The sequence below is a fragment of the Polyodon spathula genome, chromosome 22 (genome assembly GCF_017654505.1).
Source record: "Polyodon spathula isolate WHYD16114869_AA chromosome 22, ASM1765450v1, whole genome shotgun sequence".
NCBI lineage: Eukaryota > Metazoa > Chordata > Actinopteri > Acipenseriformes > Polyodontidae > Polyodon > Polyodon spathula.
This window is the reverse complement of record NC_054555.1, coordinates 3,437,912-3,462,167: the sequence shown is the minus strand read 5'-3', so window position 1 is coordinate 3,462,167 and position 24,256 is coordinate 3,437,912. Positions and strand designations below refer to the sequence as shown.

The 24,256-nt window shown below is 38.2% G+C and overlaps 2 protein-coding genes across 7 annotated transcripts; both read right to left on the bottom strand.

The window, feature by feature from the left end:
- Nucleotides 1-410: 410 nt before the first annotated feature.
- On the bottom strand, nt 411-13,131 carry LOC121297122 (matrin-3-like). Its single transcript, XM_041223183.1, has 21 exons — nt 13,024-13,131; nt 9,531-10,548; nt 8,446-8,507; nt 8,140-8,178; nt 7,927-8,048; nt 7,777-7,826; nt 7,248-7,367; nt 6,989-7,114; nt 6,382-6,564; nt 5,850-5,977; nt 4,895-5,417; nt 4,420-4,540; nt 4,273-4,295; nt 3,938-4,060; nt 3,335-3,460; nt 2,739-2,873; nt 2,186-2,316; nt 1,628-1,961; nt 1,106-1,331; nt 800-921; nt 411-647 (listed from the first exon to the last, which is right to left on the bottom strand). Exons 2-21 carry the CDS (start codon nt 10,377-10,379, stop codon nt 609-611), a joined length of 3,582 nt encoding a protein of 1,193 aa, XP_041079117.1. The 5' UTR covers nt 10,380-10,548; nt 13,024-13,131; the 3' UTR covers nt 411-608.
- Nucleotides 13,132-13,779: 648 nt separating this feature from the next.
- Nucleotides 13,780-23,592, bottom strand: LOC121296786. 6 transcript variants are annotated; one of them, XM_041222569.1, is made up of 18 exons: nt 23,546-23,592; nt 22,882-22,931; nt 20,687-21,426; nt 20,415-20,473; nt 20,063-20,175; nt 19,918-19,973; nt 19,429-19,551; nt 19,016-19,146; nt 18,331-18,895; nt 17,731-17,853; nt 17,416-17,532; nt 17,092-17,211; nt 16,720-16,857; nt 16,329-16,450; nt 16,032-16,234; nt 15,523-15,641; nt 15,067-15,111; nt 13,780-14,786 (listed from the first exon to the last, which is right to left on the bottom strand). In XM_041222569.1, exons 3-18 carry the CDS (start codon nt 21,314-21,316, stop codon nt 14,769-14,771), a joined length of 2,682 nt encoding a protein of 893 aa, XP_041078503.1. In that variant the 5' UTR covers nt 21,317-21,426; nt 22,882-22,931; nt 23,546-23,592; the 3' UTR covers nt 13,780-14,768. The 6 variants fall into 6 exon arrangements, with proteins under 6 accessions (XP_041078503.1, XP_041078504.1, XP_041078499.1 ...); XM_041222570.1 differs by having other exon boundaries at nt 13,780-14,789; nt 17,737-17,853; XM_041222565.1 differs by having other exon boundaries at nt 13,781-14,789.
- Between the last annotated feature and the right edge of the window lie 664 nt (nt 23,593-24,256).

Below are 24,256 nucleotides of genomic sequence, written 5' to 3'. Positions count from 1 at the left end.
GGATTTCATTTCCATCCCTGGTGAAGTACCACAGATGTTTTAAAATACTTTTATAAGTGAGCTAAATCATGTATTTCTTTCAAAATTAATTGTACATTTGAATGTATGGAACTAGTTCACTTGAAATAAAAGCTACACTGGTATGCACTCACAGGAAATAATTGATTTCCACCAACATTACCAGGATAAAATAAGAACCAAGTATAGTTTACACACACATTTTTTTTTATTTTATATATATATATATATATATATATATATATATATATATATATATATATATATATATATATATATATATATTATTTAAAAACATTTAAAAAATATGTCTGAGTTAAAATAACAAAGTCTGAGTGTCACAGTAGTTATAGGACGATGACATACCATACATCTAAACTAAAAAAAAAAAAAAAAAAAAAAAAAAAAAAAAGCTATCCAGTAAAGTTGCACCTGTTGGAATGTACACCAACTGAAAACACAAAACACTAAAACAAATAAAAACAAAAACATATTGGGTCAAAGCTATCTACTGTATAACAGACTTTCATTGAGTGTGTGTTTCTCATTTACGATAAGGATGAACCGAAGATCAAACTTCCAACTTGACTTCACACGCCCGTCTTCATTTTCTCTTTATCCAACACGTTCTGTAAAAATACACAAAAAAAGGAGGATAAAAAAATAAATACATTTAAAAAAAATCAACCAAGATCATGTAAAAACTTAGTTGGAAATGTTTGATTTAAAAAAACTGGTCTATAGAAAAGTTTCCTACATAAATAAACCAAACAAATTTTACCTTCAGTTTCTGATAATGGGCCAGGCTGCTGCAGTGAGTGGTCTTTGCTGTAGATTCACTGGTGTAGAACAGACTGCAGAGTTTGCAATAGTAACCAACCTTGGGGATCACATAATCCACACCTACAAATAGAGCAAATAACATTGTTAAAGTATTATGAAAAACTGGCAAAGGGTGAAACTGCCAAAGTCATCCTGGCACGATGGGACCATGGATGTCAGTATTTTGCCAAGAATAAGGACACAGCTGCAAAAGTGAACTATGCAGGATGATCTAGCCAAAGCCTCACCCAGAATGTTCTCTTACCGACGGGATTATTAGGCTGGTATGGTCCCAGGGTGGTAGGTGTGGGCTCAGGCTTGATTCTGTGCCCAGTCTTCTCATCAGTACCAGTGTGCTGCTCATTTGCTGAGTCACATGCACCTCCTTTATGAACAATCTCGGTCTCCATGGGCTCCGTTTCAACTGCCTTTGGCGGGGTCTCCTCTGTGCACTCACCCTTACTAGTTTCTGATGGTTTATCTACAGCATCCTGAAATACAAAACATGGTTAGTAACTTAGGGTAAATAGATATGCAATATATAGACCAGTGTCTATGTACAGTCCAATCTATAGTTAAGAGATTCTGCTCGGTTGCCTTGATAATTTAATGGTGGTAGAGGGTATTATTTTACTTCAGTAATATTCCTCTACTGTAATACAATATTTTATAAGATTTCCTTCAGCTAATTGCAATTAAACACCTGAATTTCTAAAAGATTACAACTGTCAGGTAACATTAAAAGCTACAAACAATGTATTGTATCACTGTGTTCCTGGCTGCTTACTCTTTCATCTAGACTAGGTTTTGCTTCTGTATCCTCTTTTGTTGGTGGTGGTGGTATGACTTTCTCTGCTGACTCCTCTGAGCTCTCCAGGGTTTCATGGGTCTCTACAGGGTCTGGAATTTCCTTAGCTTCAGAGACAGTGCTTTTATCAAGATCTGAAACCTCTTGCTTGATTTCTTTCTGCTGTTCCTCACGGACCCTCTTCTGTGGTGGCCCCTCCTCCTCTTTGATTTTGGATTTAGAACTGCTGGAGGTTTCATCCTCACTCTTGCTCCGCTCTGCTCGTTCCCTCTTGGATCTCTTAGGAGACTCTTCAGGGACAGGGGGTCTCTTTCTGCAAAAAACGGGAACCTCCCCAAACTTATTTTCATAATGTATGTAGCACAGTGATAGAGACTCAAACATGACTAAGCCAGCAGCAAGACAGTCAGTCAAATTAGTTAACCCTCTGTAAACAGTCTACACAAATCAGGGATATGTAGTACAAACATGTGTTGAGCTGTCCCGACTGAAAGAATGCTATCTTTACTGGAATTTGTAATCAAAACGGCAACATACCCTTGAGTGACTCTCTTGTACTTCCAGGACAGACGAACTTGCAACCTTTTACCATGAAACAAGGGGGGATTTTTCATGTACTGCCGGGCCATTTCCTCTGCTTCATTAGGGCTTTCCATTTCGATAAAAGCCTGAAATACAATTGTTTTTCAAATGAGAACAGAGTTACACCACTCTCTTCCAATGGAGATTACATTAACCAAGTCACACTGTCGGACCAATTCCGCCACAAATGTTAATTAAGATAAACCTGAATAAAAAAGAAACAAAGACATTGAAAGCAAAATTGATATTAAAACCTGTGTGTTAGCAGTATATCCTTCAGGATGCAGGATGTTTGCTAAAGCTTTACCACATACAGAAAAGACCATGTAGAGCAAAAAGAATTATGTAGCAGTGTAGGAAAAACTAATACAGAATACATATGTAAAGTTCTAGGACAAAAGGACAGGAACTCCAGTTCACGGAAGAATGGAACTCATGAATTATTTAATATATGAAAATTACTATCCGTTTGTGAATTTTACAAAAAATGAACATATTATTTCAGTACCTCATTGCGGACCCGTTGTATGTTGTAGCACTTCACTTTCCCAAACGGCTCTGCAAGCTTTAAAAGAGCCTCATCGGAGTGCCTGGAAGGCAGGTTGCACAAGGAGACAACTCGTCCTTTTTCAGATGACTTAGTCTAGCATTTACAAAAAAAAAAAAAAAAAAGTACAGGCAGAATTCAGTTCATATAACAAGTGTGCTGACACCTGTTATACTTTAATTGGATTTGATTGCAAGATGGTTTTCAAACAAGCTCCTCTCAAAGGAAGAAACCATCTAAAAAAGGTATTCATGCTACACTTACCTACAATGGACCTAAACTAATCCCTCTAGCCACAAAAACTAAACAGCCATAGTGTATTAAATGTATAACTGAATGCATACAATTTTTAAAAAGCCAATATTTTGGTAGATAAACCACCTGACCATGGATAAAATGTGTAGTACTTACATTTTCTAAAATTTTTAAGAACAATGAATAGAAAAATAATGAAACATAGTAACTTTTGCCATCTTGCTAGGGCCTAAAGAAGCTTCTCACCTTAATGGTGAATTCCTGGTTAAGTATTAAAATACCACATATAATTTCAGACATACCTTAATTGTTTTATATGTTGGAGACAGACGGATTTTCACATCGACGCCACACACCACACCTGTATTGGTAGTGTAGAATTCAGCCATAGCACTGGCTTCTTCACTGGTTGACAGCTCCAAAAATGCCTTAAATTTTGGCAAAGAAAATGTGAAATCAGTAAAAGGTAAGATTACGGAAAAAACAACCAACACAATTTTAAGGCAACATTCAAAACTAACAAATGCTCAGCTCAGTTATTACAAATATACATATTCTGCTGCTGTAGGTTATAAAACATGGAAATACAAGCAATACATTCTATGAAAATGAATGTGCAGTATCAGCTGACTACATGTACATTTTATCTAGACCAAGGCTCTCTAAAAGTACCCATTATGGGTGTTCTGCAGGGGCAGTCTGAAGTCTTAGAAGTACTGTACAGTCAAAATGCAGCATACTTGTCTTGTGCTTCAATCATGCAACATGTCTGATGAGCAGAAAACTACTAAAAGCAACATCTTTGTGTAGTTTGTTGAGATTACCAATTGTGTGATCTGAATACCCCCCCCACCCCCACCCCCACCCCCACCCCCACCCAAGGCTAGATCTGTTGAAAGACTCACCTCGTTCCTCTGGTTTAATATCAGCTGGTTCACCACTTTACCAAACGGTTCAGCCAGCTGTAGAATCTCCTTCTCGAAATTGTAACCTCTCCTAAAGGCAGAAACAGTAACCACCTTTCCACCCTGCAAGAAGACAACCATTTACTTACCAAAAAAATTCTATTTAGCCAAAATTGCAGATGATTTTAGTTGGGTTCAAACTATCGTAAGCAATATTACAGATACACCCATAACTTAATCAAAAAAGGTAAAAACAAAACAATCAATCAAGTAGACTAATGTTTAGCCTAGTGCTACTTTAGTTTTAAAATTACACATACAAATATTCGACCAACCTGTTTACGCCCCCGTTGACCATCTGCAATAGAAACAATAGAATAAATTAATTAAACATAAATCATAAAGTATACAGTAGTATAAAAATAAACTTGGTTATCAAAAAAGTTAATGCCACTAAGATGCAGTGAAATCGAAAGACTTACTGGAAGATGTTGCACCTGATTCAGATTCCCGTCCTAACATTTCTTCTTCCTCATCTCCCACCTCATCTAAAGTTACAAAATCCTCCATGCTATCAGGGAAATCTGGCTCGAGGAACTCTTGCTGCAAGTAAAACACGTAATTAAAACAAACTCAACAATACTAGTAAGTGCCTAATACAGACCAAGTTAAACCTACTTCCTTTAAATAGATTTACTTGAACACATTCGTTCACTGTATTTACTTTAACGCATTCGATCATTAGTTTCACAAAGGATTCTACCTTTGCAACTATTACCTCCAGGATTAATCAGAGATACGTAGCAGGAACAGATGCAGTATACGGAGCTCACTTTCTGACAACTATTTGACAGTAGCAAAATTACGTTGACAAATGTTTATACAAAATGTAATGCAAAAATAAAAACACATATACACCAGTAGTTTCATGATCTGTGGTTGCAGAGTGGTCATTACCTCTTCACAGAAACTGGTCTCTGCTGGCTCCAGTTCATCCAAGGATTTCTCCATTGGCTCATCCTTTTGGCTCTCTGAACTTTTCAAGGGCTTCTCTGCTGGTTCCTCGCACTTGGTTTCCTCTCTTTCTAGGGATTTATTTTCTGTGTCCTCTCTTTCTAGGGATTTATTTTCTGTGTCCCCTCTTTCTAGGGATTTATCATCTGGTCCTTTTTCTTGAATTTCTGCAATACCTGTGCTTTTCTCTGCTGGTTCCTCCACTTGGGTTTCTGGATTTTCCAGAGATTTCTGCGTACATTCTTCTTTTGGGGTCTCTAAACCCTCAAGTGATTGGTGGGGCTCTTCAGGCTCTTCATCCCCCAGGTTCATCCTCTCCCCTTCCTCTACCTCTGCTGCATTGCTCTCCTTCTCCTTTATCACCTCCGGCTCACTTGCCACACTGGATGAAACAGTCTTGGATTTCAAACTAGTTAATTTCTTTTCCACCTCCTTCTTGCTGCTACTTTTCCCCTTCTGAGTGTTCCTATCATACAAAATCATGCATCACCAGTCAGACTAAACAATGCAACACATTAAGTAACAAACTAGGAATGATCTTTTTTTTGGTGGCGTAATACAAAGGAAAAGGAAATGGAATATCTGATTATATGGTTTGTACAGACAAAGTAAAACAAAAAGAAATTTAAAAAAGTACAAAAGAAAAAGATCTGCATTATTGATATGGCCAGAGGTTGCAGCATCGGGGCAATGAAACTGATTTTTTACTGACGCCTGAAAACTGAAAATAAATAAATAAAATCAGCAGTGTACCAAATACTATTACAATACCTCATTGCACATTGCCTTGTAGAACTGAAGTCATTACACAAGAGATTATGGTAAACTGTTAGGTCATTGGCGGCAAAAACAAGAAATAAATCTAATCTTCCAAAATGTTGGCTACTTTAGCACTTACTTTGTCAGCCTCCTGTACTTCCTGCAGATGTTAAGTCTGACTTTGTAGCCCTTAATCTTGAGTTGATTTACTGTGTAGTACTTCACCATCATCTCTGCATCTGCAGGATTCACCATTTCAACAAACGCCTTGGAAAGAGAAAAGCAGGTTTAATGCAAATTCTACTATTTTTATATATATATAAAAAAGTTCCAGGTTACACTTGGTATAATAAAGCATACAATTTACAAAATCTAAATGAATGTAAATTACAACATAGTAGCAGGTCACTACTGTCAGAGAAAGATCATAATGCATGCTCTCTCTCCAGCTGTATACAAACAAAGGTGAACTATGGAGCTGGAGGGCTGTGGCACTAATAAATAGTAATTAGAAGCACAGAAGCAGCTATAGCAATCCCACCATGGTTAGTATTACCACTGGTGCTTCAAGAAACCAAAAACGTTCTTGACTGATGGGATTTATTTAGCACTTCAAGAGAACAAACACTGTTCATCAGCAACACTCCCCTCATACATCAGTGATTGCATACCTGTTTTGTTAAAACTAGAGAGTTCTTCACTGCACCAAAGCGCTTAGCCAATTCCAACAACTCTGACTCCAAGTCTTTTGCAACAGGCAGGTTAGCAAAATAGATCACGGCATATCCAGAGTCAGTGGCCTGTGTTGGTGTTCGGGGCTGGGTCTGTGTTTGGGTTCGTGTCGGTCCATTATTCTGAAAACATCCAATAATAATAAATAATTTAAAACAGACAGTCAAACATTTAAACTGACCTACCTTAATATTAGAATAAAGTTATGTAAACATATGCAAAACACCTGCTTGGATTATAATAACAATATCTTCATTTTTATATAGCACCTTTCAAAGTGGACCACCATCACAAAGCACTTTACAGGGGAAGGCTGTGAACTGTGCACTGTGCTCAGGGTCACACAGCGAGTCAGTCAGTTAGTGGCAGAGGTGGTATTTGAACCCGTGACCTTTTGGTAATAAGCCTTGGACTTTAACCACTGGATCACACTGCCTCAAAATTCAATACAACCTTGCGGAAAAATATGTATTATTGATTTGGGAATAGAGTAATACCATACTCATGATCTCTAAAGGTAAACCTAAATTCTTCACAATTACACACCTGAATAGTCTTAATTGCAGTAGACAAATACACCTGGAGCGCTTGGCCCCGGATGACAGCTTGTGTGCGCTGGTAGTATTTCACCATAGCAGCTGCTTCTTCATGCGTACGCATTTCCAGGAAGGCCTGAAGAGAATTGTTTTGTACGTAAACATTCAGTTTAACATAACACAGCATGGTCAACCACTGAAATGTATTACCATTGACTGTTTTACTACTACCAACCAAAACAGGAACAGGAACACTAGGCATGTCTTACCTTTTTCAGCAATACCAGGTGGTTATTTACAGTGCCAAAGGGTTCAGCCAGCTTAAGCAAATCCTTTTGGTAACATTTCCCTTTGGCAAATTGTATTACCACCACTTTGCTGTCAACAATCTGGAAGTGAAAGAATATTCATTAAGGAAAAAAAAAAAAAACAGTGCTAAATTAAAAGCCTACAAAAATCCTAATCAATTGATCAATGAATGCATTTGACACAAAATGGAAATTCTTGCATGCCACACATCCACCAAAAAATAAGCGTCAGAACTGAAGGGTCAGTGAATAAACACATTCCCTGTTTCAGTGCAATCCAAGTTTCTTCCACCTTCCTATAAGCAGGGTGGGGTTAATTCCTGTTTTAAAGGCACTGCAATTGAGAAAGAGTAATTGACCACAACCCTGCTTGTAAAGATGTACTTTTTACCCTGAAGTTCAGTCAATTTAGAACAATACAAAAGTTAAAACTAGTGGGGGGAGGTTTGTTAAATCTGTCTTTCATGTTTAAAAGATAAGGAACCCTTACCCGTGCTTTCATGGGATCACCTTTCTGGCCTTGCTTTGAAATTCCTTCTCCTTAAAACCAACAATTGAAAATTAATCAGTTACTGTTTTAATACACATACAGGATGCAACTTAAATTCCAGTTCAAACACTGCACTAACTCATCCATTACCCATGTTCCAAGCAGAGCTGACTCCTCTCTTTGGAAGCCCAAGGGGAAGAGAAACCAATGGGACTGGTCCCAGTATCCCAGCTGCTGGATTTGAAGTCCCCAACCCCAGAGGAGTTTGCCTACTGCAAAGAACAAGTAGTGCATGACATTATAAAACCAAGAACTTGCAATAGAGAAACAGAAATGTCACACACATACAACTGAACTACTCACATTCTGTTTGGCGCAATCTTTGGGATCCATTCTGGATAGCTGCAAATGAAAATAATGTTAGCAACGTACATCTCCCCCCCCCAGCTAAAAATATAATATTACAACCTATTGTAAAACAGTACAATGTACATATAAAAATGTAAGAGCGACATAGGAATGGACAAGTCCCTCCCTAGATCTCCAGATTCTAGCGAATGTCCCAACTACATTTCATCATAAATTTGTTCCTAAAATCATGAAAAAAAAAACAGCAAAGAGCACAGGAATTAAATTCAAAACACAAACATATACATATACAATTCTTACAGGTCCAGAAGTATCTGTCGATTCTCAGTGTGGCGCTCTCCATCATTATGCTGAATCCAGTGCTACACAAGACAAAAACAAAAAAAGTCAAATATTTTTTTAGAAGCAACGGTTCTTCAAGACCTTCAATGCACACATACTGTTGCAGTACGCACTGATCTATTTCTTCCACTTGCCTCTGCAGTTAATAATGCTCATAATCACCGAGCACACAGTCTCAATCTTACATCTCTGCTTCTGAAATATGTAGTGCAATACAACAACATTAGTCACTTGCTTAAATATTAAAAACACTTTGTTAAGTTAAACAAAATAGTTTAACTGTCTACATTGTTTTAGCTGAGGACTGACATTCAATAATTCCTTACTTGAGTGTGCAATGAAAAAAAAAATATTAAAAAACACACTACAAGCTTTTGTAAAAATTTCACTTACCGACCATGAAGACAATCCTTCTACTTAAGGCAGAAACTAATGAAAGTGTGCACAGCAGAGGAAAGACCACTGCAGAAATATACAGTGATTCTAATCTGGATCATAAAATATCAAATTAGTTCACACGACCAGACGTAACTAATGTAAAAGTCTTTTGAATGTTATAGACGGTGGGTTTTGGCCCAAAAGTAATGATGCTGCAGATTATTCCATCACAGAAAGAGAAAAGTAAGCATTGATGCTGTGGTACCCTTTGAACTCAAGATGTGAATACAGATGAAAACGCACAGAAGCAATTGCCTTTAGGCCTATGCCCTCCTGGACAAGTTGCTACTGGAAAAACACAGAACCCTAAACTTATCAGGGCGCAGAACATGTTAACTCAGATGTACTATAGTGTTGAATTAGAAGAACTGGAGAAAGTATGGAAGATTTACAAATCAGATAAGGATTAATTTGTTGAAATCCTCCTAAAGCCAGAACAGCAAGATGACAGGCCATAACTCTGCTTCTAGCAGTCACGATGTGACCACAGAGTTTGGATGAAATCATTGAACAGCCTCTTTCTTTAACCGATAAAAGCCAGGACAGTCTGCTGGAAAGGATTTATGTTAAACAGTATGGACAATAAAAACCTGAAAGATACTGACCTTGATAGAATGCACATCAAAGTCGCAAAGGGTGCACACATGTGGAAAGGTTTTGGGCAGAATTCCATGGTAATCCTCAATCTTGCTGAGAGACGGGAACCCTGTCCTCCTCTCCATAAATGATCTTTCAGGCACAGGAGCGGGGCCCCTCCGATCATATTCTGACTCACAGTAACCACGGGACGGTTCAGGATACCGGTCACTGCCTCCCATTCTCTCCTCATAGTCTAGCCTCTCGTAACTTCTAGAAGGACCCTCTCTCTGTTGCCCGTAATTATAGTTAAATACACGAGGAACGGCATTAGATTCTTTTTTACTATCTGGCCTACTACACGCAGCCTCATCCCAGTCATCCCTGACAGGTCTATATGGTTGTTCCCGTGGGGGAGAGAGATTGTCTCTAGGCCGACCGGGGAGACATCTTTCTTCAGCTCTCTGTGATTTCAGCTGCATGATAAGCCGAGGCAGCGTCTCCACATTGAGTTTTTCTTCAGGAATGTTTGATAGTACATCAAATTCTTCAGCCGTGAGACCAAGACTAGCAAAAAGGCTCCTGGCTTTGTCTAAGGGACTGCGACCCTGTGAGGCATAAGCATCCTGGCCTTTACTTCGATCATCAAAAGAGGCAGCCATGCCATGGGAGGAACCAGTAGAGGCAGAGTACTGACTGTGAGAGCCTTGCATGCTTAAGCCGGAACTGGTTCCAAAGTCAAAGTGTTCCATCCTGGCTCCGCTTTGGTTTGCTCTTCCAGGAGCGATAGAGGAATTTAAAGCCTGTGCAGCAGCAAGGAGTCCGTACCCTGCTGCAACGCCTTTTGGAGTGAGATCTCGTGAGCTATCCCGGGACATTGCAAAAGACACAAACTTGGATTATAAAACTCAGTTAAAAGGTAAAAGCTTAGAACAAAGACTATTGAGTTTTATCGAAGAGACTGGGTGACATGTCAAGTGAGAATGTAAAAGGAGAATGAATGCTGCGATTGCAGATTTCCTCTTCTGGAGATGATATCAGACTGCTCTGTAGAAACACAAAATCAGTAAAAATTAAAACTTAAAAAATTAGCACCTCTTCAGGAGACACACAGATATATAGAAAGACAATTGTTTAAATGATCCTCTAAAGAGGGTTGGTAAAAGCTCACAGGTGGATCACCGATTTTATAACTACAGTTCTATTTAAAAAATAAATAAATAAATGAAAGATTAAAAACAGGCATTAATGTCGATAGAACCCGATGGGTAATTTTGACACTGCAAAGAACTGTGGAACAGTCGGATACAACAACAATAACGCTGGGGGAAATACTAAATTGTTTGTTGTATGCCACCAGGAATTGGTCTTAAGCACAACCTCCACACCAGACAAAGACGTGCAGATGTAAATTTCTTAGCCATGGGCTGGGAAAATAATTAACTGGCCATACCCAGTTACACCCTCAAACTGGAGTACTACCTTGCAAATTCCAAGGGTTAAACCATACCATAGGGAACATAACAGTTTTAGGATGAGGGCTACTGTACAATGAAGTGACCTAAAAGCCAAAAGAGGCCATGTGAAGTCTCTAAGAATTTAAGTTGTAATATTAAACAGTTTCAAAGTGTCCTACTAAAAGCAGAAGTGTTGTTGACATAAGAACACACAGAATGCCACAAGCCAGAGCCAACAGAATTAAGATGGTCAATAATACCACAATGGGAATCAAATTAAGCTGAAGCACCCCTTAGAAAATGGATGAAGGTGGGTCCCACTGCAGTATCTGTATTGTTACGATTATGAAGACAGAATTTGTCTCATCGCTGATTAACACTAACACAGAAACTCAGTTTGGCGTTACAGGACTTTTTGGTGTTAGCAGCCATTGGCGTCTGTAACGCAAAAAAAAAAAAAAAAAAAAAAAAGAATGCTGCCTCTGCCTTACATAACGTGTGCGGTATGACGTCAGTCCGCAAATTTAAAAAAATAAAATAAAGCCATATCACATGTTTCAAACTTAAGTGCAATAAGGACGGTAACAATCTGATCCAATACAAATGCCTGCAAGTCCAGAGATGCTAAAACGAACAGAAAATGGAATACGGCAAGTTTCATGCGGCATAAGTGAAGGTGGACATTTGCATTCAAGAAAACGATTACAAGTACAAAATAATAATAAAAAACAATTATAATGAAGTTCTGAAATGCAGACAAGGCCAATAACATGAATTAAAAAAAAAAACGGCTAATAAAAAAGGTTATCGTACCAAGCTACAATAAAAAGAAAAAGGTTATGCTTGAGAAAGCCAATAAAGCAATATTTTATTTCGCTAGTTGCATCTTCTTTAGCAGTCGCATCTATCCCAGACATAATATATTTGGCTAGCGCTGACCGTCAAGAGTTTGACGATATTTTAATTGTGCAGCAACTTCCCGAAGCAGAAGACCTGCTCTCTTCAGCCAAAACAGCAGCCACAGCATTCCAAGAAGTTACCACAATGGAAAAACAGTAAATGCATCGGGGGTTTTGTATCAAAACAGGGTCAACTTTTGCAGAGAAAAGACAGACATATTTGGGCGTGATTATGAAGTTGTAGACCTTCTGAGACACCGATAGCTAGAACAATGAAGTAACTGATTAGAAAAAAAAAACCTCTCGGGAATTAAATTAATGTAGCTGACTTGATTACAGGAGAAACCCTGTCCTTCACTGCTAACGAAAAAAAAAAAAAAAAAAAAAACCCGGTTTGAAAATTTCAAATATATTGCAATATTCTTGAAAAATATCTAAAACAAGCATTTCGTTTTCATTGTAGTCACCAGCTACATATATTATTAACCATTCATCAGAATGAGGTAACCAATAAATAAGCGAGTACAAACTAAACTACCGTTTAGTATCACTCTAGTTTCACAATGTTTTCGTTTCAGTTGAGTATGTTAGCAACCAACTTAAAAGTGGCATCCAACTCGATTTAGCGTTGCATTTTTGGGGCCTTGTGAGCCATTGGCTCCGGCTAAGGACACACGTTTGTCTAGAGCGCTGCCCTTAGACCCAATAGTTAATCACCGATTGAAACCAAAATCAGCGGTTTAAGATGTAAATTGAGTCTGCTGCTTAATATTACTACGGCTAAACTAACATTAACTACCCCAACCAAAATGCATTGTTGATACACATGCCGATGGCCTACACACACCTGGCGCGCAGAATAATACTTTATACTTTGTTAGGCTATACTTCACAATTAAGAAAATTAAGAACAAGATCATTAGAAAACAAATGTCATTTAAACTATGCAATAACGACATTAAAAAAAAAAATGCACTCAACACGCCGCAATTAGAGTTTTAAATAAAAAGAAAAAAACAACACTACGCACAAAATGGAGGCGACGAAAACAAAACGCAAGAGCCGCGTTTAACCTGCGGGATTCATGTAAATACTGTAAGACCCGTTTTACCTGCGGCACTTTCTATAAACACTAATTACACTGATTATTATATTCAAATTGTTACCGTGACACGTTGGTATTATTGTTAAGGATGCTATTTCGATTCGACCACAGCACTCTGTACAACAGCACGCCTGCAGCCCACAATCCAGCTCGGCAATTACGGTATCCGCCCTCTTTCATTATGCCATCAAGAAGCAACTCACGCATAACGGAAGCACTGCCGTTCCCAAACAGGAAGAGCGGGATGAGTGTTTTAGGAATGGATCATGCGCTTGTTAACTTAACCCTCCTATTATGTTTAGAATTTAGGTCCATCTGTTATGTTTTGGGTCATATACCCGATGCAATTTCAAATTTAAACAGCCTTCAATTGATTAAATGTTGTAAACGCTCGTATGCTTTTTTAGTCCAGGATCTGTGAGAAACTGCCAACCTGGAAGCTCCTCATTTTGGAATGGCTTTACCAGTGTCTTAGTGTCTTTGCAATACTGACTGAGAAATTAGGTACTGCCTTGTGTGTGTGTGTGTGTACACACACACACACACACACACACACACACATATATATATATATATATATATATATATATATATATATTAGAGAGACAGAGATATATTGTTTTTTGTTTATAAATATCTCCAGACAGGTGCAGCCATTTCCAGAGATAATAATACAAATACAAATAATACATAATAATACAGTCACAGTGACCCGAAACATCTTAATTGTAGGGTTTAGTGAGAGATTACACTCTCAAGCACCGTGATCGAGAGCCATTAGCAAACAAGCCCAAAAAGCAACTTGCAGGCAGTGGTTGGCATTGAATGATTAGACCAGTACTGTGCAACAGCTGGAAATGATCTTGGCATTCACTGTGCAGAAGATCTGACTTGGGCCCCATGTTCAACAAGCTAGGAAAATGGTAGATAAACAAGAATTAATGAATACAGAAATACACTTGAGTGGTGTGCTACTGTCTTCTTGTATGCATTTATTTTAACAATTCAATGTACAATTTGTTTATATGTTTGTATGGATGAAAAGTCTGATAAATAGATTGTTGTTAAAGATCTTCCATTCATCCACTAGTTAAAGGCATTTGCCCTACTGTGATGTTAACAGCCCTTCACTGTAAACCCATGAAACAATGCCACTCACAGGCATACTGTGCGCTCGAATGGTCAGGTTTGTAGTTAGGAAAATGGAGCGACTCCCATTCTTTCAAATGATCCAGGAAGACAGGAAACAGCCCAGCAAGTTCCAATACATCTTACATGTACTGTTATGCATGTGATTCTGGCTTTATAAATATTTGCATTTTATTATTATTATTATTTTAAAAAGGGGAAGCTATTATTGTTAAAAAATCATAATTTTTGTTATTTCCCATCATTTTGTATTACGTTTCTAGACCATAGGTATATTCCAAGATCAGTGTGAAAATACAGATTTTATTGAATGTACAGTGAAGGTTTATTTGTCTAGATCACACTTGTATGAAGGACACAACAGAATTTTAAGGAGTCAGTTTCACCAAAAAAATAAAAAAAATAAAAATAAGATGAACACCAGGCTGTGGTCTCAAGCATCACTTCTGGGTTGCAGAGAGAAGAACAACTTCAGGGAAGGTTATTGCAAAACAAATTGCATTATCTATCAATGGTAAAGCATTTTACAAAATAATCCCAAAATAAATATATATACAAGGATTTAAACAAAGCTCAGGTGAACAGCTAGAAATGCCGAACTTTGATACAGTCTTTTCTGTGGTTCTTTTGATTTACAGGCCTCCAACAGTCTTCATTCTATCTCGTTTCAGACACCTGCTGGAAAATAATAATAATAAAAAAAATCTGAATGTTAGCCTTTATGATCAAACACGGTACAAACATGGAAAAAAAAGGAAATCTTATTTTATAAAAATTGTAACTACACCTCAGAAAGGTGAGCCAAAACAAGCATCCTTTTGTTGCTGCTAAGGGCAAGGAAAACCTCACTCCAATGTCAATCCAGCAAATGCATAACTGCACAACGTGTCTAAGAAGGTCAAGAAAAAGGTAAGAGCCGCCAAGTACTGTGCACTGAGAATGAAAACAAACTTACCATTGACTCCACTGGTAGCTGTTGGTCCATTTCTGTGATCGAGGTCTGCAAAAAAAAAAAAGTATAAATTAACCCTTTTTTAAAAATGTTTTATTATGTATATAATATATCAAGTCTTTCTATGGGCACATATGCAAGATACAAATGCAACTACTGTCGATGACAGCTATATATATATATATATATATATATATAATATATTAGTCTATATATATATATATATATATATATATATATATATAAACATTTTAAATGAAAAATATTTATTATGTTTCAAACTCTTTTTCAGCTATTTTCAGTATTTCATGCATGAAACTTGGCTTGCGTATTGTGTTATAATAACAGATATCTATTAAACAATTAACTTTATAAAAGAAATAAACCTGGTCCTTACAGTCTCTGAAGGACTGTCAGATTGTTTTATCAAATGTTCTTGACAATTGTGATGAACTTTACCTTTACTTTCTCATAATGTTCCAGGCTGCTGCAGTGGGCAGTCTTCTCGTTTTCACTGCTAGAGAACACGCTGCACAGTTTGCAGAAGTAACCAGTCCTCAGGACCATGTACTCCAAGCCTGTAATTACAGCAGCAACATAACAATGCAAACTGTTAAACAATTCTGATAATTCACACGTTAATGGAGTCTTATGTCAGTCCAGTGTAATCATAGATGGTCAGAGATTAATCATGTTTTTTTTTTTTCTTTTTTTGTCACTGACTCAGTTTAATGGTCAAATATTAATGTTATAAATCACAATTGAACAATGCTTCTTTAATATTTTCTTTACTCTTAGAAAACATTTCATTTCACATTACAGGTTTCTTAAAACTGGGCAATTTAACATCAACAAAGAGGTATTTAGAAAGTGAAAATGTAGTCCTTGCATAATTCTTCCTGATAACAGCTTGAGTTCCCCATATTGTTTGTGTGTTAGTTTATATTTTAATCTATGGCAGCTCTTACCAACAGGGCTGTCAGGTGTGTATGGTCCCAGAGTGTTTGTGGTTTTGTTGTTACCAGCCTGTGGCCTATTAGTTGAGTTTCCTGCTTCTCCATTATGCACAGTTTCAGTCTTTTCAGACTTTGGTGGTCCAGCCTTCTCACACTCTGGCGCTACAGTCTGCTCCTGTGTAGCATTTTCTGTGTCAATATTTTCACCATTACATCTTAAATAAAATAAATAAGACACATATAAATCCTTCTTCATAAATGAACGAGGAGCCACACTTAAGAGGACTGAGCATCACCTCCTTCACTTACCCAAAGGTGTAATTCTTTAAGAGGCTCACTTCGATCTTTTTAAAGTGAATCCTCAAGGGGCGTTTTTTATAGAATGTCACCATGATCTCTGCCTCAGCCCGGTCTACCATTTCCACAAAAGCCTAGTGGGGGAATTCACATTACTACGTAAAACATATATTAAGTATAATCTACCATAAGACAATTGTATAGATATTGCTAGACGCGAGTATTACTCTTCAAGGCACTCCTTCAGTACACCAGTGTGTGCAAACAGGAAAAAAAAAAAAAACACTGTGACTAAACCTAAAAGGAGTATATTTCACTAGCTTTTCTACCAGTGCCAACGTCTTTTTAAAATCTTCCCAGTACTAACTGTGTTACTAACAATGTGGTAAGAAATGTTTCTCACCTTTTTAATTTTATTTGCGATAGTGATTTTCAGCACAGCCCCAAAGCGCTCTGCCAATTCCTGCAACTCTACCCTGGAGGTTTTTCTAGAAATGTTACTGAAACACAGCACTGAGGTAACAGGTTCAAAGAGTGGTCTCTGTGGGGAAAAAGAAACATATTGCCTGTGCACAAATTGCAGACTAACATGGCTTTTTACCGTCAGAAATACACCCATTTAAAATCTACAATCCAACCTTTTTTTTTTTTAATACAATTATTTATAATGACATAACAACATGAATTACACACAGACAGATGCAAAACAAAACCAACCTCCATTCACAATTGAAATAATACTCAATAACACATTATTGCAGATATTTAGACTTACCTTTACGGAGGTCATTTTATCCGACAAACAAATCCTCAATTCACGGGAAGGATCATTTGTAGCTTGGTAGTATCGCACCATAACCCTTGCTTGTTCATATGTAAGCATTTCCAGGAAGCCCTGTAGTACAGAAAACTTAGTCATGCCAAAAAATGATCGCACTTATGAGACTTTATCACACTTAAATCAGCCCTTTAGAATCTTTTTCATTTTTTTTTTTTTTAAATCCGCCTGATTAGCAAAGAATATAAATGACTAATCTTGAGGTGTTCCAACACACGTTCACACCACTGTATATATTTTGTTTTATTCAGCATATCTTACAGAGGATTGGTAAACCAGGTAGGCGACCACAGTGCCGAAAGGCTCAGCCATCTCCAGCAAGTCCTCCACAGAGCACGACCATTTCCTGAACCGAATGTCCACCACTTTGCTGCTTCCCTGGTAATGAAAGAATATTCATTATTAATGATTTTTAAAAAAATCTACAGAATATAGGGGAATTCTTTCAAATACTGCAGTAAAGAAGGCAAGCACAGAACTGAAGCGCACTCAAATCTCACAGCATTTTTATAGCCATCACTAATCCTGTGCAGAAATGCATAGCCGTAGGAGAAGTCAGTGCTGCTGGCTGCTTACTTCTACCTCGACACCAGGCCCTGTAGAAAATCTGCCTTTCTGCGATGGCCATGGCTTTCGGATCTTTGATCTATCGAGGCATTGGTCCTTCCCCTGCCCTGCAGCCTTCGCTTTCTCCTTCTCCTGCAAGAAATACAAATATTTCAGGGTTAGAGATCATTGTGTTTTATTGTAAAATGCTTTCAATTTCTAGGGAATAAATTAAGACTTATTTGGTAGGAATTTATGAAATTCCAGCTATTTCATTGAGCCTTAAATGTAAGTATTTCATTAAACTTATATTACAGAACTCAATGTGTAAGAGGTCTGAAAAGTTACTCCTATTTCCATCTGTAGGTGGCATCTTTAGATCAGACGTTAAATTTCGGACCATCCTGTACAAGCCTCCCTCTGGTCTAGTCAAAGAAAGAAAAGAAATCCACTCCAGCTTTCCAGGTTAACATGGCAAATGAAAGTATGTTCTCGTAGGGTTTGTACCATTAAAGAACTTTATTTAATTTTAACATTTTGTCACGTGTTAATAATCTAAAAATGACGGGGCATTTAAAAGCATACACCACCTTCTCCGCCACTCCATATCCAGTTTTCCTGGTTTCTTACCCCTTCCTTGAGCTCAGACCCAGCTGCTGACTCCTCCCCTTGTGCAGACTGGCTGCAACTCTTGTCTTGCCCCTCTCTGGGGGTCTCTGAACTCTCCACGGGTTTATCTACAGGCTCCTCCCCTTGTGTTGACTGCCTGCCTTTATTCTCTAGCTCTCCCTCTTGGGACTGTAAACTTTCCAGGGATTTATCGACTGGCCCCTCCCCTTGCCCCAGTTTGCTGCCACTCTTCTCTTGCCCCTCCCCCTCAGTGTCTGAACTGTCCATGGATTTATCCGCTGGCCCCTCCCCTTTTGCCAGCCGCAAGGCTGTGTTCTCTTGCTCCTCCCCTTCACTTTCTGAACTGTCCATAGATTTATCTGGGGACTCCTCCATTTGCCGACTCGTCCTCCTCTCTTGTCTCTCCAGGGATTTATCTCTTGACTCCTCTCTTCTTGTCCGGTCATATCTGGACGTCCTTCGTGTTCTAGAGGACTCCCTGTCTCCGGATACTGAGCGTCCAGACCTGCTCCCACTCCCCGGAGCTTCACCTGAAGTGCTGGGTGACTTGACTTCTTCCCGCATCCTGTCATAAGCCAATGAAGACGACTTTGTTTTTAGTTTTTTTATTAGCATTTTACCCTCTTATTCTCATACCCCCAATAAGCTAAAGCACATTCTTAGTTTCTCCTTACCCCCCTCTTACCAATGTGCAAGCTTCTTGTGCTTCAGGAATATGGACACACCGATCCTGTCTCCATTGACTTTGGCAGCATGGGTCCTATAGTACCGCACCATCTTCTCTGCAGCTTCAGGATGCTTCATTTCCAGAAAAGCCTGCAAGAAGTCCAGTTGTAAATTCATCTCTCTCACTCATGGTGATTTTATCTGCCTTAGTTACCAAAGCCATGTTAAGCCTGATACATCATTTTATAACCCAGTGACAACATTTCTGGGGGAGTCCACATTTTTTGGAGACAAGCACTAGGCTACTGACAATGACATGTACGAATCATGAAAAACGTTGGCAGAAATGTATTTACCCAGCAAGTCTGGCACATTATTCTTATCATTATTACTACCACCAACATTATTATTTTTATTTTCTGCATTACCTACCTCTTTATTGCTTCGGAGTATTTTGTAGCACTGCACAGGCCCAAAAGATTTTGCCAAGTCAAACAGGTCTTCATTTGTGTAATTTTCGGACGGCAGGTTCACCAGATGGATTACTCTATGTTGCTTTAAAAGAAAAGAAAATAAAGAACAATATATACACTACACAGATATACATATATTACCTCAGAACCTTTTGTCCAATAACAAAAAAAAAAGCACTGAAACCAATTCAAACACCTTTAAAATAAAAAATAATACATTGAGGAGAAAAAGGGGGGACAGGGCCAGGGGAAAGCACACAGGGAGCAGTGGCAAGGCACCTGCTTTGAAATTTGGGAATGCTGAATTATTCTTTGAATATTACTACTCCGCACAGCCATGTGTAAGGCAACACTGTTCTACGCTGAAGAACTACGGACAGCTTTACAGTGTAGAGCGATAGCATGCCAATAGGACTGAAGTCCCTTTTAGGTACAATAATACACTGACCTTTTCTTTCAAGGGGTGACATCTCTCGCCTCTTCTTGATTTCATTCCATCTGAAACTGAAAGTAAAAATAGGAGGAATTGATTGAAACCTGTTTCAGCATATACAGCTTAGTGTACAACTGGGTTTTAAGAGTAATAAGCCCACCGTTTCCCACTCTCCTATCAGGACGCATTCTTCTCCTTGAGATATCAACTGGAAGCAGTGGAGGAGGCGCCACGTATCCAGGAGCTGGATAGCTGGTGTCCCATACCGGCCTGCTGGAAACAACAAGCAGTACAGTACTCATTAAAAAAATACTACATCCTCAAATTCATATTAATTTATATAACCTGGGCTTCAGAATGTCTTCAAGTTTCCTCCCAAACTGATTAGCATGTTATAGTATTGATGGACAAATGCTTTGGCTATGATATATAGGGATGATATGTTTCAAGCAAATTAGTTTCATTCTTTTATCTAAACTACTTTGTACACATATATAGGCGTATATGCTTACCGGTCAAAATTGGAAGGACGGCTCTTTGAATAAGGTGATCTATGCTGCCAATTCCAGGACTGCAAGCAAAGAAAAATGTGTATATAAAAAAGAAGAATTTTCTATAAAATGAAACCACTGAATAAACATGCAACTTTGAATGTACAAATTGCCGTTTTATGGGTCAATAAACCCCCATACAATCTGAATTTTAAACCCTTGGTTATTCTCCCTTTAAATAATGCAGTTGACAGGGGAGTAAAAGAAGAGAACAGAACAGACAGTGACCTCACCTGCACATCCGAGAAGTACCTTTCAGGCCTAGGAGCGGGACCATCCCAGTCGTATTCTGAGGGATAGTAAGTACGATACCCTGCAGTGTAATGAAGGTCAGTGCCACCTCCCATTCTCCCAGAACTATAAGCAAAAGCATCCGTCCTCCTGTGCTTCACCTCCCTGTCGGCTCTGTATGGTTGTTCTCGTCGGGGGGAGCGGAAGTCTCTGGGGCGGTTAGACACACTGCTTCCTTCAGCTCGCTGCGCCTTGAGCTGCAGGATACTCTGCTGCAGGTTCTCCACACTAAGCTGATCCTCAGACATGCACGCTAGTGCATCCAACTCTTCGCGCGGGAGACCAAGACTGGCAAAAAGGTTTGTGGCTTTGTCCAAGTATCCGCTCTGCAAAGAATTTGAATTCGGGCCTCTTGTTACATCCAAGGATGGTGGCATGCTATGGGACGCTCCTGCAGAGACCATGTCCAGATTCTGGGTGCCCTGTATGCTTAAGCCAGAATTTATGCCATGATTTAGGCTTGCTGTCCCTGCACCATTTTCAGTGGGGTTGCAATATGAACTCAAAGCAAATGCACTGGAACCAAAACCATCCATGTTCGCACCCTCAAAAGAGCCATTGTTGTCTGACATGTTGTGGCACCAGTTCCAATTAAGTCGAGGATGAGGGACTCGGCATGAGACCAACGACCTCTGAAAGATGAAGAATCAACCCAGAGCGAGTAGGTTCCTCTTCTCAAACTCTGTTGAAGCACAATAATGAGAAACAACCTGTAATCTGTCCAGCATGTAAATGTGATGTACTTTTAAGGTAAAACATATAACATTTAAGTAGAAAAACATTTTGACTTGTGCCTTCATCAGTGTGAATTTCATAGGCACACTGACAAAGGCACTGGACTACCTGACTAAGGCCTGGGATGCAGTGCTTCTGCAGTACTTTACAGGCACATAACTGGTCAACTGATACAAGCACAGGAGGATATGTTTTTTGCCACTGGGAAAGGGCAGCTAAAAAAAAAAAAATTTAAAAATCCAGGCTGAAATGGTGACCACATGCCCAGCAAAAGTTTAATAAGCACAAGGCAGCAATCACAACAGACGACACAAAAGTAGGAGGAGTGGCAAACACTGTTGCAGCAGCAAAGGTCATTCAAAATGATCTAGACAAGATTCAGAACTGGGCAGACACATGGCAAATGACATTTAATAGAGAAAAGTGTAAGGTACTGCACGCAGGAAATAAAAATGTACATTATAAATATCATATGGGAGATATTGAAATTGGAGAAGGAATCTATGAAAAAGACCTAGGAGTTTTTGTTGACTCAGAAATGTCTTCATCTAGACAATGTGGGGAAGCTATAAAAAAGGCTAACAAGATGCTCGGATACATTGTGAAAAGTGTTGAATTTAAATCAAGGGAAGTAATGTTAAAACTGTACAATGCACTAGTAAGACCTCATCTTGAATATTGTGTGCAGTTCTGGTCACCTCGCTATAAAAAAGATATTGCTGCTCTAGAAAGAGTGCAAAGAAGAGCGACCAGAATTATTCCGGGCTTAAAAGGCATGTCATATGCAGACAGGCTAAAAGAATTGAATCTGTTCAGTCTTGAACAAAGAAGACTACGTGGCGACCTAATTCAAGCATTCAAAATTCTAAAAGGTATTGACAGTGTCAACCCAAGGGACCTTTTCAGCCTGAAAAAAGAAACAAGGACCAGGGGTCACAAATGGAGTTTAGAAAAAGGGGCATTCAGAACAGAAAATAGGAGACACTTTTTTACACAGAGAATTGTGAGGGTCTGGAATCAACTCCCCAGTAATGTTGTTGAAGCTGACACCCTGGGATCCTTCAAGAAGCTGCTTGATGAGATTTTGGGATCAATAAGCTACTAACAACCAAACGAGCAAGATGGGCCGAATGGCCTCCTCTCGTTTGTAAACTTTCTTATGTTCTTATGTTCTTAACATATTTTGCCTGTTGTTAAGGGTGTAATAGTTCACTACCAATGCTTTCATTCTTCACATGTTAAAAAACAGCTCTCAACTGGTTTTACAGTAAAAACCAATCAAAAATAGTTTCACAGTACAGCAACAGACTGAGGCAATTTAGCTCACTGTATACTGTTATTGGCAGAGTTAAGTTAGACTGATTGTGGAGAAAGCACTATTCAAGAATTAGCAACATATTACCTTATTCTAAATGCACAGATTGATTCTCCACCGGGTGATCTATGGAAGCTCTGAAAAATATGATTTAACAACATCCACTGACAATTCATTTGAATAATTTGTGGATTATTACAGCACATAAACAACAATTTCTAACATAAATGTGTTTCAATAAACTAGTCCTAGTAGATCAATTTGATCGTTTGTGATCGCTGCAGTCTACATGCAGTAAAGTAAGGCAGGGGTTTTCCAAACTTTATTACTCAAGGAAAATTAAAAACATTTTTAAACCTATAACACAGCAAATAAACGCAATATCGATGGTTCTTTTTTTTTATCTGACTCTCCTTTCTTCGTGAGTATTTTATTGCAGCTAAAACATACAGCCTAATAGGATTTGTAACCCTAAGTCCAGTGCGAATAAGCACACGTCAATCTCCTCATATTTACTATGTACAGAAAATAACAGTACAGACCCTGCAGAAAACACGACTGAAGAAATGGCGACTGTACAAAACAACGTCGTTTTGTTTGGTTTATTAAGTAGGACTAAAGACACAATGTTATGTCAGCAATGCGTGTATATCCAAACAAAAGATCCACACATAAAGACATAAATATGTAACTCGAGATGCACATTTTTTTTTTTTTTCATTCAGTATTTTACCAAACTGTGTTTACTTACTAATACTGTACTCCTTCACCAGGAGGCTTCTTTTGATGACGTATGCCGTGTAAAACACGTGACCCAGACTCTCCACTGGGGTCTATTTTGCGCCCTCTACTGGATTTGCATTGTATCACACTTAATAAAGAACTTGGGGTCAAATTAGATACACAAGCATTTCTTTATAAATCCTAAATTAAAATTAAAATTAAAAAATTCCGGGAAAAATATAAAAAGATAATTCCAGTTTTTCACAGTGAAAGGAACGTACGAGTAAACGAGCTGTACACAAATATACACCAAATCTAAGTTGATTCAGACAAATACCACTTTTAACAATCAGGACACAGAGAGAAGGTGTCCACTGCAGTACCCCCCCCTTATCACAGATGCCATATGGTCATAAAAGCCGTTTTTTTTAAAAATGCATTTAGTTGTGATCTAAAAGTATATATTCAATTGAATTCAAAGTATATATATAATAATTAATATATATATTATATATATTTTATATATATATATATATATATATATATATATATATATATATATATATATATTATTATACTTTCGCATAAGTATAGAGGTTACTACCTCGCAGATGGCAAATATATTTGCTACAAAGCTACCTTAGCTCTATTTGTAGAAAGGGAAAACTCCCTCAATTAACAAACCAGGAATAAACAACCCAGATATTTTAACGACAATTTAAAGACAACGACAATGCTA

Bases quoted from the DNA above. Each gene is read 5' to 3' on its own strand.
- LOC121297122 (XM_041223183.1), bottom strand. From the start codon at position 10,379: ATGTCCCGGGATAGCTCACGAGATCTCACTCCAAAAGGCGTTGCAGCA. The intron at 8,508-9,530 runs GTCAGTATCTTT...TGTCTTGTGTAG, and splicing joins TTGATGTGCATTCTATCAAG to CACTGGATTCAGCATAATGA. The intron at 7,368-7,776 runs GTAAGGGTTCCT...TTTCACTTCCAG, and splicing joins GTGATCCCATGAAAGCACGG to ATTGTTGACAGCAAAGTGGT.
- LOC121296786 (XM_041222565.1), bottom strand. From the start codon at position 21,316: ATGTCAGACAACAATGGCTCTTTTGAGGGTGCGAACATGGATGGTTTT. The intron at 19,552-19,917 runs GTCAGTGTATTA...TTTCTTTTAAAG, and splicing joins GTCACCCCTTGAAAGAAAAG to CAACATAGAGTAATCCATCT. The intron at 16,858-17,091 runs GTAAGTCTAAAT...TTTTCCCCACAG, and splicing joins ATAAAATGACCTCCGTAAAG to AGACCACTCTTTGAACCTGT.